At 37.4% G+C, this 14154-nt stretch overlaps 1 protein-coding gene across 1 annotated transcript; it reads left to right on the top strand.

Annotated features, from left to right (window-relative positions):
- The first annotated feature begins 296 nt into the window (after positions 1-296).
- Positions 297-12516, top strand: LOC144641304 (endothelin-converting enzyme 1-like). Its single transcript, XM_078500334.1, has 16 exons — positions 297-1443; positions 1835-1897; positions 2948-3151; positions 4009-4133; positions 4815-5037; positions 6356-6454; positions 6789-6866; positions 7349-7452; positions 7768-7826; positions 7932-7983; positions 8319-8386; positions 8914-9038; positions 9193-9258; positions 10211-10306; positions 10651-10727; positions 11046-12516. Exons 1-16 carry the CDS (start codon positions 625-627, stop codon positions 11143-11145), a joined length of 2358 nt encoding a protein of 785 aa, XP_078356460.1. The 5' UTR covers positions 297-624; the 3' UTR covers positions 11146-12516.
- Positions 12517-14154: the final 1638 nt, after the last annotated feature.

Below are 14154 nucleotides of genomic sequence, written 5' to 3'. Positions count from 1 at the left end.
TTAAAGTTTAAGTTACGTCGTGTCACCGTCATTTCACTGATACAACTACTAAAAATAACATTCTAGTATTTCAATGCTAATTTATTTCAATAAATCCCTCCTTATAGATTCATCTATGCTTGCTATAAACTTTTTCACGGGTAGCCTCGGTTAAATTTCATGTGAAGGTTTGACGAGCTTTTTCTCAATAGACGACCTGCCATGAGTGCGGGTACTTATTGCGCTGTCAACCCAACAAGCCTTTATGTTTGACTGCCTCGACCAATCATCGTTTGGCGTTTTATACAATGAACTACAAAAGGTGGATCAAAGGAAAATGTCTGAGTTTTTTCTGATTACGATGAAATACTTTAAACTATAACAACTGGGGAAATTGTTTTGCTACGAAAAGCTTCTGCTGTATAGGAAACTGATCTAATCAGTTTCTCGTGCGAACAAAGTTGCGTCACCCATCAACGGAACCTTTGTTGTTTTTTCAACAATAAGTTTTGCTTGGCCTTCGATTCAGGGATAAGTCAGTCGACTACAAAAGGAGCTTGGATAACCTTTTTGTTCTGCAGTTTCTGATAATAGTTCAAAATCTCCATTATAACTGGCGAGTTATAGGTAAGAAAACTGAGGAACATGGTTTCTACTTGGTCTACCGATATCAGATGGTCTAAGCTTCGTCAGTTTGAGTACGGCGAACCAAACAATCACGCCGGAGAACTGAAAAAATCTTTACATACCGCAAGCGACGAAAGCGATGATGAATGGTTAGCTCAACTCGAGAGAGACTACGCCACGGCAAAGCGAAAGCATCGAGCTTATTGGACTTCCCTGGAGCGAGTTCTTGCACTTGCTCTTATAATTTTCATCATAATTACTATATCTTTAGCGTTTGTACTTATATATAAACAATATCATATAGCGGTGGTTTTCGGTGGCAGTAAATACGGGCCAGATATCTGCGAGACAGCAGGATGTGTCGCTGCAACATACAGTGTTTTAAATCATGTGGACAAAAACGTGGACCCGTGCGATGACTTCTACAGCTACGCGTGTGGGAACTGGTTCAAAAGCAGTTTTATCCCGCAAGGTCATTCAAAATGGACAGCTTTTCACCAGGTTTCGGACAACAATCTGATGATCCTGAAAAAGATTCTTGAAAAAGCACACTTGGGCGTAAACGAGACTGCTACGGTTTTTAGCAAAGTAAAGGACTATTTCTCGGCTTGCATGAATAAAACCGTGGTCGAAAATCGCGGCTCGGAGCCCCTCAAGAAACTTATCCACTTTGTGGGATCATGGACGATAACCAACGCTTCCGAAGTTGGGCCTTGGTCTCCAGAATCATGGAATTTTGAACAAGCGCTTAGTAGAATTCACAAACTGAAGAGTATGCCTTTGTTTTACATGTTTGTGTCGGCAGATGACCGAAATTCAAGCCACAATATAATACAGGTAGGTGTAGGACTGTATAAAGTGAGCATGCATGGAGCATGTTTCTAGCAATACTGACATGAGATTAGTGAAAATATGAGATCTGTCGCACGAGCCTTATTTCTCATGCGCAGAACTGCATATAATTGCGAACGAGGTGAAATGCAGATTACTCTCCAGTCCATCCCTGGCGCGTCCTTGGAGACCCAGGGGCAGTTAGTCAGGGCGCAACGAAATAACCCTACAAAAATCAGAGCGACGAAAGTTTTCAAGAAGGGTCTTCGATGATGTCCCTGATAGGGCGCAGACCTCCATGTAAGGCTTAGGGTTAACCTAATTCCCAGCACGCTCCATTAATCATGGGCTTTATAAGTATAAAAATAACTTATATTGATAATCTTCACGTTCCTAGGTCCAGCAAGCGGGTATCACCTTATCAGACAGAGATTATTACTTTAGGAATGAATCAGACAAGGTAAGTAACACACTCCTTATCACTTACATGGACAAGTGGTTTCCTCATTCTCTTTTTTTTTTAGAAGGCATATAACATGAAACTGTCAATATGGTAATACATTTATGTATGAATGCACTTTATAATTCAAGACAGGGATGAAAACGGACGTCAGCATGCAAAGGCTCCTATCGCAGCCGCTAAGTGCATTTGTATTCTCATCCCCCCACCCAACCACAACGCCGGGGTTATAAGCAGTTTTATACCATGCCATAGAAAATACAGCCAATCAGAATACAGGAAAGCCGTTGTATATTCGACGGTATTCAACCCAACCTTCCCATCGTGCGCTGCGATTGTATTCTCGACGAAATTTAGTAAGCGTATTTTCTATGGCATGGTATAAAATAGTTACACAACACTTTCTCGTGGTATACTATGGAATATCCCACTTGTCACTTGTATTTTCTTGGTATACACACTCGCCTAAAGGCTCGTGTGTATACTGAGAAAATGCAAGTGACTCGTGGGATATTCCATAGTATACCACTCGAAAGCGGTGCATAACTAGTATAAATCTCTGCCAGTGGACGCCCACAAGCCGACAATCAGATCGCTTGAGTGGACAATTCCAGTCAATTAGACAAAACTTTAATTTGCTGGGCTCATGAAAAGGGGAATCATTCGGACAATCTGTCGGTTTAAACAACTCTTAAAACGCGCTGTTTTGTCAATCAAATCAGAGTAAACACCAAATCCAGTCACCGCTGGACTTAGGTGCATGCGCCGGTTGTATGTTTTTGTTCGAGCTCTAGCTAATTGGTTCACTGGATCAAGTTTTTTATTTACAAAATCATTAGAAGACCGTAACCGCTTTAGTCCGTAAAGAAACAGAAAAAAAGTGATGGATAAGTATGCAAAACAACCCCTGTTAATTATTTTCTCTAGATAGGATTAAAATTATAGCTTTATTGATAGGGACATGATCCTTTTAAGCTTTTTAACGCCTCTCTTTCGATGTGTTCTGGAATATGACGTACTAACACTTTTCTCTTCCGGGTCTACATGTAGGTCCTGCAAGCGTACAAAGAGTTCATGGTCAAAGTAGGCACGCTCTTGGGAGGCGAAGCGAATAGCACACGCCATCAAATGGAGGAAGTGTTTCAACTTGAAAAGAAACTGGCCGAGATTTATGAACCAAAAGAGAGGCTGAGAAACATGGAGAAGATTTATCACAAAATGACAGTCGCCGAACTTCAACAACTGGCACCGGCGGTAAGGGAAGGATGCTTCTTAAGCAAAGAAACTAAATTCTCCTAACTTCCCTATCTACATTTGTCTTACATTCCTTCGAAGAACTTAGTTTAAAATCAAGATATTTTCTCACTGAGGTGAAAAGGTTCTTTATCCTTGACACGGTAAAGATCAAAGCTCGGGATAAAATGTACACGATCGACACAAGTATCGCCGCTATTTTGGCATTCTCGGAGAGCCTTTAAGAATTTTGCCATTTCTTAATTTGCACAATTAGGACACACTTCTACTCGATGCCAGTAAGTCTGTCAGAGTACTCTCCCCCCCCCCCCCCCTCCCCATTCGCTCCTCGCAAGAAAAGCTAGTTTGCAGTATCTAGTCGGTTAAGCGAAAGCTGGGTGATGTTGTAAAGGCGCGAAGAAGCGCTGATGTTACGTTAGCAAGCTTAGTTCGCCAGTATGTCTTTAAAAAGGGCCTATTTATGATATGATATGATAACTTTATTTTAACACGGTTTTTTAATTGATCAGCCATTGTCAAAAAGCTATTATTAACAAACTAACTACCTACCTTCCTAACTACAAGTATAACAGAATGAAAATGTAAAAAAAAATAGACGCTGCTATTCTTAGAGGCCGTGTTTAAAAACTTACTTAAGAACTGTGGCGACTCAACTTTGCCTTGAAATCATTTAAGGAAGTCGCTTGCAGAAATTCAAGGGATAAACTGCTCCACAACTGAGCACCACTTGAGATACGGTGTTCCTCCAAGGAATAAATATCTTAAGACGTGATAAGATATCATCTCAAGACTTGATTAAATAGCTTGAAACTAACACACTGCAGATACAAGTAATTTTCTATATTATTTTATTTTAGATTTCATGGCTGGATTGCATGAATGCAATGTTTAGCAGCCCTGTCACACATCAGGAGTATGTAGTGGTTTATACACCAGAGTACATGAAAAACATGTCAAACCTTGTCATCAGAACAGATCGAAGGTAACTTCATAGATCGTCGTATTTTCAGTTGACAAAGAGGAAAACAAACAACTAAGCAAAAAACTAAACAAAGTACAAACAAGTGCCATGAGTGAAGTCAAGAAACCATGTACGTAGCTTAAAGGGTATGCCATTGAACATAATAATCCAGACTTGAAGATAAACTCGCTAAGAATCACAACTGGTCAGTGAAGGCTGAACAATTAGTGTAAATTCTAACTTAACGTCACTGCCGCCTATCAAGCCTCGTTTCTTTCTTATTTCGACTTCTGCACAAAGAAGAGAGGCACTTTTTTTAATCCGACACCAAAATGACATGATACTGCTGCAACTCATTGAAATACCAGCTGTGGGTTCTGCCGGTGAAATAACAAAATCTAGTGTGCTAGACTAGGGATCGAGCGGTCCGGGTTTAAGCTCTGACCGCGTCATTTTGTTGTGTTCTTAAGCAAAACATTTGACTCTAGTAGTGCCTCGCCCCACCCTCATGTATAAATGGGCACCGGCGTATTGAATGATGGAATGATTTCCTACGATGAACTAGCACCCCATAACTACTCGCTCCTAGTGTAGACTGAATAATTCTAGTCCCTTCATGCTCTGAAACCAGAGATAAGCGCTGGCCTAATGGCTCACAAGATTCAAACACAGACCTTACCTCCATCTATTCTTAATTTACAGAATTCTGGCAAATTACATGGTATGGCACCTCATTAAGCCGCTGATTGGGGAGCTGTCCAAGCCGTTTCGTGACGCGTCACTGGAATTGCTGAAAGTGGAGAAAGGAGTAGAGACAGGAGCCCCGCCCTGGAAAAGCTGCGTCACTAAAACTAACTCAGTCATGGGGTTTGCTACTGGCTACCTGTACATCAAGGAACGGTCAGGAAAAAACGCTAAACTACAGGTGAGAATGTGGGAATCATCATTAAACGCGTAATGTTAATACTCCTTACTTCAATAGATTTTAATTGTTATTCTTAGAAGTTGACTGTACATAAATAGAATATCCCCAACAACGATTTTAGATATTTTCGTACGCTGTCAACTTAGAATGTATACAGTGGTATACTAGATATTCAAGGGTTAACTAGTGAGGTTCGAGTCGGAACGTGTTTGTTCGATGGTTGAGTTTTGTATGGATGGCTTATTTTGTTCTTTCGTGTTAGAACTAATTATCATATCGCAAATTTAATCAGTTTACACTCTTCTGGTCCTTCCATCTAGAATAACTTGGATGAAAACTAAAAAGTCTATCATTGCGTTCATTTTAGCAAACTATGAATAAGCATTATTTATGTACTTATGGTTAATGCTGGCTTAGTGTTTTCTTTTCTTTCATTCTCATTTTTTCCCTGTTCCTTTTTTCTACTTTTTATCTAAATTGCTATTTGGGTAGTTTTTTGCCTATTCTTGTTAATTTATTTTATGCTATAGATAGATAGATAGTTTATTAACGTGAAATCGCTTAGCTTTGCGGCTAGTTTACAGTTATTCCACGAATTAAAAACTTAAAATCTAAATTAATTAAAATATGTACAATATACTAGTAGTAATCAGCGATAAGGGGAATGCGTTCGAGTAAGGCTTTAAAGGAGGGGTAGTTTTTGGTGTTGACTGAGATTTCCCCTTTTCTTGTACAATTTGTTGGTGATGGGACAAAATTTGGGTAGTTTTTTGCCTATTCTTGTTAATTTATTTTATGCTATAGATAGATAGATAGTTTATTAACGTGAAATAGCTTAGCTTTGCGGCTAGTTTACAGTTATTCCACGAATTAAAAACTTAAAATCTAAATTAATTAAAATATGTACAATATAAAAATGCTAACTACTAGCTATAAAAAATGTTATTACCATGATTAAAAATCATAACAATTAAAACATCCTTAATTAATTAACATCGCTAAAAAAAGCCCTAAAAAATAAAACTTACAATTTAAAACGTTAAATTTCGAACGTTGCGTATAAAATCCTTGGTTCCAGCTAGGCTGCGTAAGTCTCGTGAAGTGCGTTCCATTGTTTTGCGGCGTAATAACTAAAACGTTAAAGGCTGCATTAGGTGCTACTCACCTTAGGAAGTGACAAGACATTTACACCTCGCAGATTGTAATTACTCCTTCTGACATTTATGAGACGTTCAATTTTTGCCGGCGCTCTACCCTGATGCTATAATTATTTCTATTTATTTTGGCAAAATAAAATAGTTGTTGTTGTTTTCACCAGGCAGAAGAAATGATAGCTGGCATCAAGGAAGCATTTAAAGAAAACTTACCCCAAGTGAAATGGATGGACGAAGAAACGAAAACCAAGGCTCTAAACAAGGTACAATTCAGAGAAATTTTTAAGCGCGCTTGTAAGATAAACAGTAGGGAGATTGGGGAGAGTGCAAAGAGATGCAGTGGACGACAGGAAGTTCACTGTCTTTTTTTCCTTTACACCTCGTTGGTAAATTTCCCTTTAAAGCCTCTGTGGGGGAGGCCCTAACCCTAATTAATTAATTAATTAATTTATTTATTTAATTATTTACTTATTTATTTAGCGCTTGCTCCAGGAAAGCTTGTGCGCAGTAAGTAATCTATACGCGTATGTGAAACATCGTAAAGAGTTCTTTGAATTGTTGATAAAAATATAATAAACTCTGTTTCCATTTCTTTAGGTTACAGCAACTTTCGACATGATCGGTTACCCAAAGTGGATAGAAGATTCAGAAAAACTTGACAAATATTATGAAAATGTAGGTTTGCTCCCTTACAGTTTGTGATATGTATGTGAGCACAAAGGTTTGTAGTTGAAAGCAATTATCTGGGCCGGGTTGTTTAAAGAACGATTAAGCTAATCCAGGATTAGCGTGAATTGTGATTTCAGTTTTTAACTTTTCAGTGAGTTTTTGTTATGTATATTTATTGTTCTCCAGTTTTGACCTCGACTTATCTCAAGCATCACAAAACATAAGCAATAAAATACTTATATACAAGAGAAATTGAACCCTCGACGTTATCATCGTATTAACAAAGTTTCAAGATAACATGATAACCAATCTGAGCGAGTGAAATAAGAATATAAATTATAAGGCCAATTACACTTTGTTTAGTTGCAAACGTTTCAAACATCCTTTTTACAAGGTTTATCCTCGCTACAGAAGGTTCAAATTTTTGTTGTGACGCTAACTATTTGTCACTAATATTTATACTTTCCTTTTTGATGTTTCTTTGTCAGCTTACAATCGGTCCTGAAAATAGTTTTGAGAATTATCTGGAAGCCAGAAGATTTTTCCACAACAAGTCCATGAACAGACGAGGAAAGCCAGTCGACAGACAAGAGTAAGTGTAATCAGAAATTCTCTTACAATAGTTTCATCATCATCATCATCATCATCATCATCATCATCATCATCTTTAGTCCACTCCTTCAGTGACCAATGTCTGCTCTCGCATTACGTTATTTTAAAATTTACAGATGCAATGAAACAACAATTGTTTTAAGCTTTTCAATTCTTTAATATACTATAAAAGAGGTTGATCAGCTATAGATCGATTATCATTATTAGCGATTATCATTTTCAATTTTTTAAATACCCATCAAGTCAAACGTTGATCATTTATCGATCACTGTTTTCTAATTTTTCCGTTTTTTAGATGGCACATGACTCCAGCTGACGTTAACGCTTACTACAACTCTCCTAACAACTACATAGGTTCGTTATCCTCAATTCAAATTTGTCCTTACTTGAACTTAAATGTGTTATTTCTGCCACAACTTAAGTAATGTCTTTTGAATTTTTTTGTCCCTTTAAAAACAGCCTTTCCATCAGGAATTCTGCAGCGACCGTTTTATGATCCAGAATTTCCACAGTAAGAAAAATACAATATAAATATTTGTTTAAACGCGAGTTGACGTTAACCCCACGTTAACTCCGTATCTCATTGTGTAATTGTTGCAAGGTATACTTTAGACAGTCTTTCGTTGAACACTAAACCAAGGGAGCCCTCCCCGTGATGCAGATGGACCAGAGTTCCTGGGAATGCAACGGTTGTTGTTTACGATTGGCACACCGACGATCAAAATGGATTTTCAGAGTAATTTTGGGAGCTTTTAGTTGCGTTTTAAGTTTAGCTTTTAAGTTGCGTCAATAACTGTGATGATCTTCTTTACTTATTGAATAAAAATCATTTACTTGTTTCTACAGGTCAGTGAATTATGGAGCTGTGGGTGTGGTAATGGGACATGAACTTACCCATGGATTCGACGATCGAGGTAAATTGGTTAGCTCAGAATGTAGAAACGTCATCAAATCAATACAAAACATACTTTGGCAGTTTGTTGACATGATAATTTTTTATCTACGAAGAATAAAACATGACCCATCATGTTGTCAACTGATTACTCATGTTACTTAGAGTGCTTGTAATTCATCGGTAAGGGTTTGTAATGTCCAAAGGTAATACCTTGAACGCAGGCCAACTTCATGGCTAAGATGTATTTTGTAGGAAGACTATGTCGCTGACGTTAATATAAACAAGAACTCGTTTTATCGTAGTCCCTGTTCAGCATGAGAAAGTGGTGTCCATACGATATTCGACATATTCTTTATTTAAATCCATGATCACTCAGTCATATTTGCAGCGTCGATAAACCAGCAACTGCGAAATTTAGAAATTAGTTTTGATTAACTATGTAAATTAAAATCTGTAAACCTTTTCCTAAACGAGGAACTGTATACATTATTTTCTAACTGCATCGTCACCGTCAAAAACTGTTACCATATTTGGACTTTGTTGTAGGTCGATTATTTGACGAGCATGGTAACCTGGCCAGTTGGTGGAAGAACCAATCAGTGAAAGTGTTTCAAGAACACGCTTCATGTATGGTGAATCAATATGGCAACTATAGTGTGGCCGGAATGAACGTAAGATCACGGGGCATAGCTATTTCGTCAAAACCATTTTATATGCGGGAAAATGGCTGACTACCTGGTAGTGTATAACGCCATCCTTGTCACTTGTAACATCACCTTGAGAATTGCTGCATCGTTTCGAAGAATTTCATCTTTCTCATTGTAGGTTAACGGAAAACAAACACTTGGCGAAAATATAGCGGACAACGGAGGGCTGAAGCTCGCCTACGCTGTAAGTTCAAAGCACTTTCATTGTTTTTACTACGAGATCTGATTGGTTTGTTTCAAACTTTTGGCGTATTATTGTTCCAGGGCCTAATGAGATTATTTTGCCCTTGATTTTACGACGAAGATTAGAAAACCTCTCTTACTGAGTGCCTTCCCAGGGGCGGATCCAGGATTTTTCAAAGGGGGGGTGGCTGTTTTCCAATATTCTTGTTTACTATATTGTTTAAGCCCCGGTTTTTTATGGGGGGGGGGGGGGGGGGTTCAGGCTTTTAGGCAATTTTTTGCAAGTGGGAGTGCAAATTATTTTAGGTCTCAGGCCCATATTTCATAACCATAGGCTCCATCCCCCTAGGGGGGTCTGGGGGCATGCCCCCTCAGAAAATTTTGAAAAGTTGAAGCCACTTAGACGTGATTTCGGCAATTCTGAGCAGCGTTATACAGCTGTCAATTAAGTTATAAAACCATTGTTTTTCCTTGATAATTTGGCAAAATATTATTTCCTCAACTTATATACCTTGAGTTATATTTCGGAGAAAAAGTCTAGTTCTTATGAAATGAACAGTGATTGAAATTTAAAGTTGACAGGCCACGAACTTACAGGAAAGAACAGATATGCGTTTCAGCGTGCGTGGAAATTTTTAGCCCTTGGCAAAGTAAGAAAACTCAAAAAGGAGTAAATGGAGAAGAAAATCATTCCTGACCAGCAAGGCTAAAACAACTCTTGAAAGCTAAAAGGAATCTATTTTTTAAATTATACACACATGTTTTGTTAGCCAGAAGTTCGTAAAACAGGCTGTCGAAAATCTCCTATTTTGGAAAAACATTGTCCTTATTCTTTATTTTAATATGTTTATTTTAAATTTTTTGGTGGATCAAGGGGGGTGGCTAGCCACCCAATCCACCCCCCCTGGATCCGCCCCTGCTTCCTAAGGTTGAATTTTCTTGTTACCTGGCAGGCGTACCAGACCTGGGTCGCGAAGAACAGCCGGGAATCAAAACTACCGGGTTTGGATTTTACTCCGGAACAACTGTTCTTCCTTGGATTTGCACAGGTGAACCAATCTCTAGTTAGAACTTGAGAGTGACTTACGCTCTTCCTTGGATTTGCACAGGTGAACCAATCTCTAGTTAGAACTTGAGAGTGACTTACGCTTCTTGTTCTTTTGTAAAGTAGACAACAAAAGCAGTTTTGATGTAATGTATATGAAATGATTCATATATGAACTGCGGATGTATCCCGTTGAAGCCCTGAATTTTTTTCAGGCTTCTTTATTCCAATTGCTTAAATTGGAAATTCACTACGACGATCATTTATCACTCTCAAAACCAGCTTTGTTAAGTTTTCCGACTTCGCATGTATTCCATAAAGTTACTGTTTCTATTTTCTCTGTTCAAGGTTTGGTGTTCAGCGACATCAGACGGGCGTGCTCAGCATGCTTTGCTAACGGATGTACACAGTCCTGAGAAAGTGAGGTAAGTAGATGAATTGGCCCTGGACGAGTTATGTTTTTAAAGGTCAAGGAAAGCAGATAAGATTAAGGAATACAGAACCACTCTAATAACAAGTTGTGTTTCATTACTTTTAATTCTGAACTTTTGAATTTCATTTCACGCAATCGCCTTTTTGCAAAAATAAGTTTTTAAGTTCTAAGTAAAAACTTTGTAAATAACTTGCAGTCGATTTCTTAAAGTTTAAACATAGGCATCGTTTAAATCAACCAAATGTTTCAATTTTAATGTATTATTATAAAATTCTGATTAATATTGATTATTTTTTACATTACTTTATAGAGTTCTGGCGGCAGTTGCCAATTCAAAGGAATTTGCAGAGGCTTTCCAATGTCCTGTCAATAGTACGATGAACCCTGCTCACAAGTGTCATGTCTGGTGATGGATAAAGAGAAACAAACGAACGTACGTGGTACTGACCGACCGACCGACCGACCGAACAAAAGGACGAACGAACTAACCGACCGACCGACCGACCGACCGACCGACCGACCGACCGAACGAACGAACGAACGAAAGAACGTATGAACGACCAACCGACCGACCGACCGAAAGTGCGAACGAATGAACGTAAAACCGAAAGAATATCATTGTAATTCGTTAATTATGCTCATTCCATACCAAAAATGTGAGGCAATATTTTCTCTGATAGAGCTATAGTTTGAAACGAAATGTGTGCTAGGTATGTATGTGCAAATTGATATAATTTTTGACTTCTTAATTAAAGGACAGCTGAGTCATCGCATTACCGCACAAACCACAAACGATTAAGCGTGAATGACTCATGGGCCATAAATTCTGAAACAAAAGGAAAGTGCGTGTAAGAATATGTTTTTATTTTAAGTACAAGGAACTGATGAAAAAATGAAGCACATTAAACTTAATCGTTCTAAATTAATATATTAAGCTTTTTTAAAAAACAAATTAAATGGAGAAATAGAGAACGCTATTAAATAAATAGACAAGACACGGCAATATGTATATCCGATAAAAGCGAAAAAAAAAAATAAAACAGAGAAAGTATGCTAGCTGTACTTTATCCATGAAGTACAAGTTTACACTTAAAATTAATGCTTTATAAAGAGTTTGTTGGGGTGTCGTCGCATCAGTGCGACTTCTTAGATACAAAAATTCACTTACCAGAAAATAATTTTCAGCCATTATTGTATGACAAACGGGCAATTAAAGTGTTGAATGGAATGCAAATTAATGATTATATTATATCGTAATATAATAATGATTTTAAAAAATTAAGTTGAACTTTAAGTTGCCTGTGCTGTAACGTTATAACATAGGAGAAACAATGAGAAAACTTTTACAAAAAAAGGTTAAAAGGTGGCTGACAAAATGGGCTGAGTCTCGCATACTGTTAAGGGTAATTTGCTTTAAGTAATATTAAAACCGTCGCATTCAAGAAACGTATGTAAAAGACGCCGCAATTAATACTGTTAAAAGATAAACTAGCTAAATTAATTCTGATAGCGTTAAAATGCTTACAAGTTAGTTTACTGTATAGAGACTTAACCTAGCTATTTGTCTTTGCATAAATATTAATTTTCTCAACAAAAGTAGTAAAAATGTGCCATAGAGAGAAAGACGAAATTTGATTCATAACTGTACATGGGACGTAGCCCTTGAGGTTATTTTCAGGGCTAAAAATTTAAGATACACTCTACTTTTTAAATTTGTACTCAATCGGAGAAGACTTATTTATATATTCATTACTTAACCGACAAAGAAATGCAGAATAAAATTTCGCCGTTAAGATTTTGTTGTTTTATGTTTAATCTGTGGTATGACAGCGCAGAAAAGGGTTTTGCTTTTGCAAATCACTTTTTATTTTACATAATTCCTAAGGTTTCCTAAGTCAAAATTTGAACTTACAATGACACAAAGACAACGTTTACACTAGAGGATATTTTTCCGGATTCGTGTTAAATCCGGGACGTTTTATAGGACCGGAATTTGTTTTGGGCAAATCCGAAATATGTCTCGGTTTGGTCACGTGATACGGTGCTAAATGTCTCTACACTTTGCTTAAAAAGCACTTTCTCACATTGCAGTAGGATTTTGGTCAAGTTTTCATGTAAAAATGTACAATATTTGTCTTTGGCGCATGCGCATAAGCCAAAATTTGGACTTTTTTTACCGAACCGTTCCGATTTTTTTCCTTGCTCCTTTTCTTTTCGTTTTTCTCTGCTTTCTTATTCCCTCTACTTTCTACCTTATTCTCACTTAATTTCGCGACTACTAAATTTCGTGATTTTCGCGATTTTGAAAAAAAAAGCGAAATTTAATACTCGCGAAATATAGGACACGCGAAGTTTAAAATCGCGAAATTTAATATAGTACTGATAATATAAAAATTATGAAACTCGATGTGTTTTATCATAGTTATTCTAACATGTCTGAGCTTCAAGTTAAGAAGTTTTTTGTTTAATTTTGTCCATTAGTTATCTCCCACTATATCAGTCGCACTGTTTGAACTGTTCTCTGCCGCCAAGTTCCTCAAAATCTCGCTTTTGCAGTCGTAGATGAACCTATTAGGGATTTAGACTGTTGAATATATACCTTATGTTTTGTTATGTGTATATTGTTTTGTTTGCTGTTTTTACGATGACTTTCATATTAATTATGTTGTTACAGTTCCGAGGTCAAAGCTTCATATTGAAGAATAGATAAAAATCGCGAAATTTAATACACTCCAACTGTACCTTCCTCTCAAAATCGCGAAATTAAGTACTCGCGAAATATGGCTCTTGATTTTTCGCGAAATTAAGTACTCGCGAAATTTAGTGTGAATAAGGTACTCTGTACATCCTTTGAACTGGTCTGAAAAGGTTTGATCTTTATCAATGGAAAAATCTGAAAGGAGACCATGATCAAGTGCAGGTATATTGGCCTATTTAATCACTAATTTTACACCAAAAAAACTGATCACGTTTTTTCGATTAGCTCTGTCAGAATGCAGTCTATATTCAAAATAGACAGTCTGTGGAAAGATCTATCCAACCTGCATAATTTGCATATCACAAGAATCTGCTGAGGTGCAAATTGTTGTTGTCACAAGTAGTTGAATGGTCATTCCTGAAAATCCCGGAAAAATCCGGACTAAACACAATAAGGGTTAAGAGCACGTCCTCGACTTGTCACCAGTTTTAAACCGGTGATTTAAATCGCGGATGTAGTAAAACCTTTTTACCCATACATTACTAGCGTCGGAAACAGAAAGTGGTCGCAGGGAATAAATTATATAGATCTTTTTCGTGGTATAATTGGGAACCTACGTCGAGGAATGAAAATCAAGTAAGTGAGGGCTCACATCAGTTGCTGCAGATGACTCTAAACTGAAGCTTTTTCTTCACTCAGACATCAAAAAGCAAATTTTCTA

Source organism: Oculina patagonica, chromosome 2, assembly GCF_052425735.1.
Source record: "Oculina patagonica isolate OP01 chromosome 2, crgOcupat, whole genome shotgun sequence".
NCBI classification, from domain to species: Eukaryota; Metazoa; Cnidaria; class Anthozoa; order Scleractinia; family Oculinidae; genus Oculina; species Oculina patagonica.
The sequence above is the reverse complement of the archived record's forward strand: the minus strand, read 5'-3'. Positions and strand labels throughout refer to the sequence as shown.

Bases quoted from the DNA above. Each gene is read 5' to 3' on its own strand.
- LOC144641304 (XM_078500334.1), top strand. From the start codon at position 625: ATGGTTTCTACTTGGTCTACCGATATCAGATGGTCTAAGCTTCGTCAG. The intron at 4,134-4,814 runs GTAACTTCATAG...CTTAATTTACAG, and splicing joins GTCATCAGAACAGATCGAAG to AATTCTGGCAAATTACATGG. The intron at 5,038-6,355 runs GTGAGAATGTGG...TGTTTTCACCAG, and splicing joins GAAAAAACGCTAAACTACAG to GCAGAAGAAATGATAGCTGG.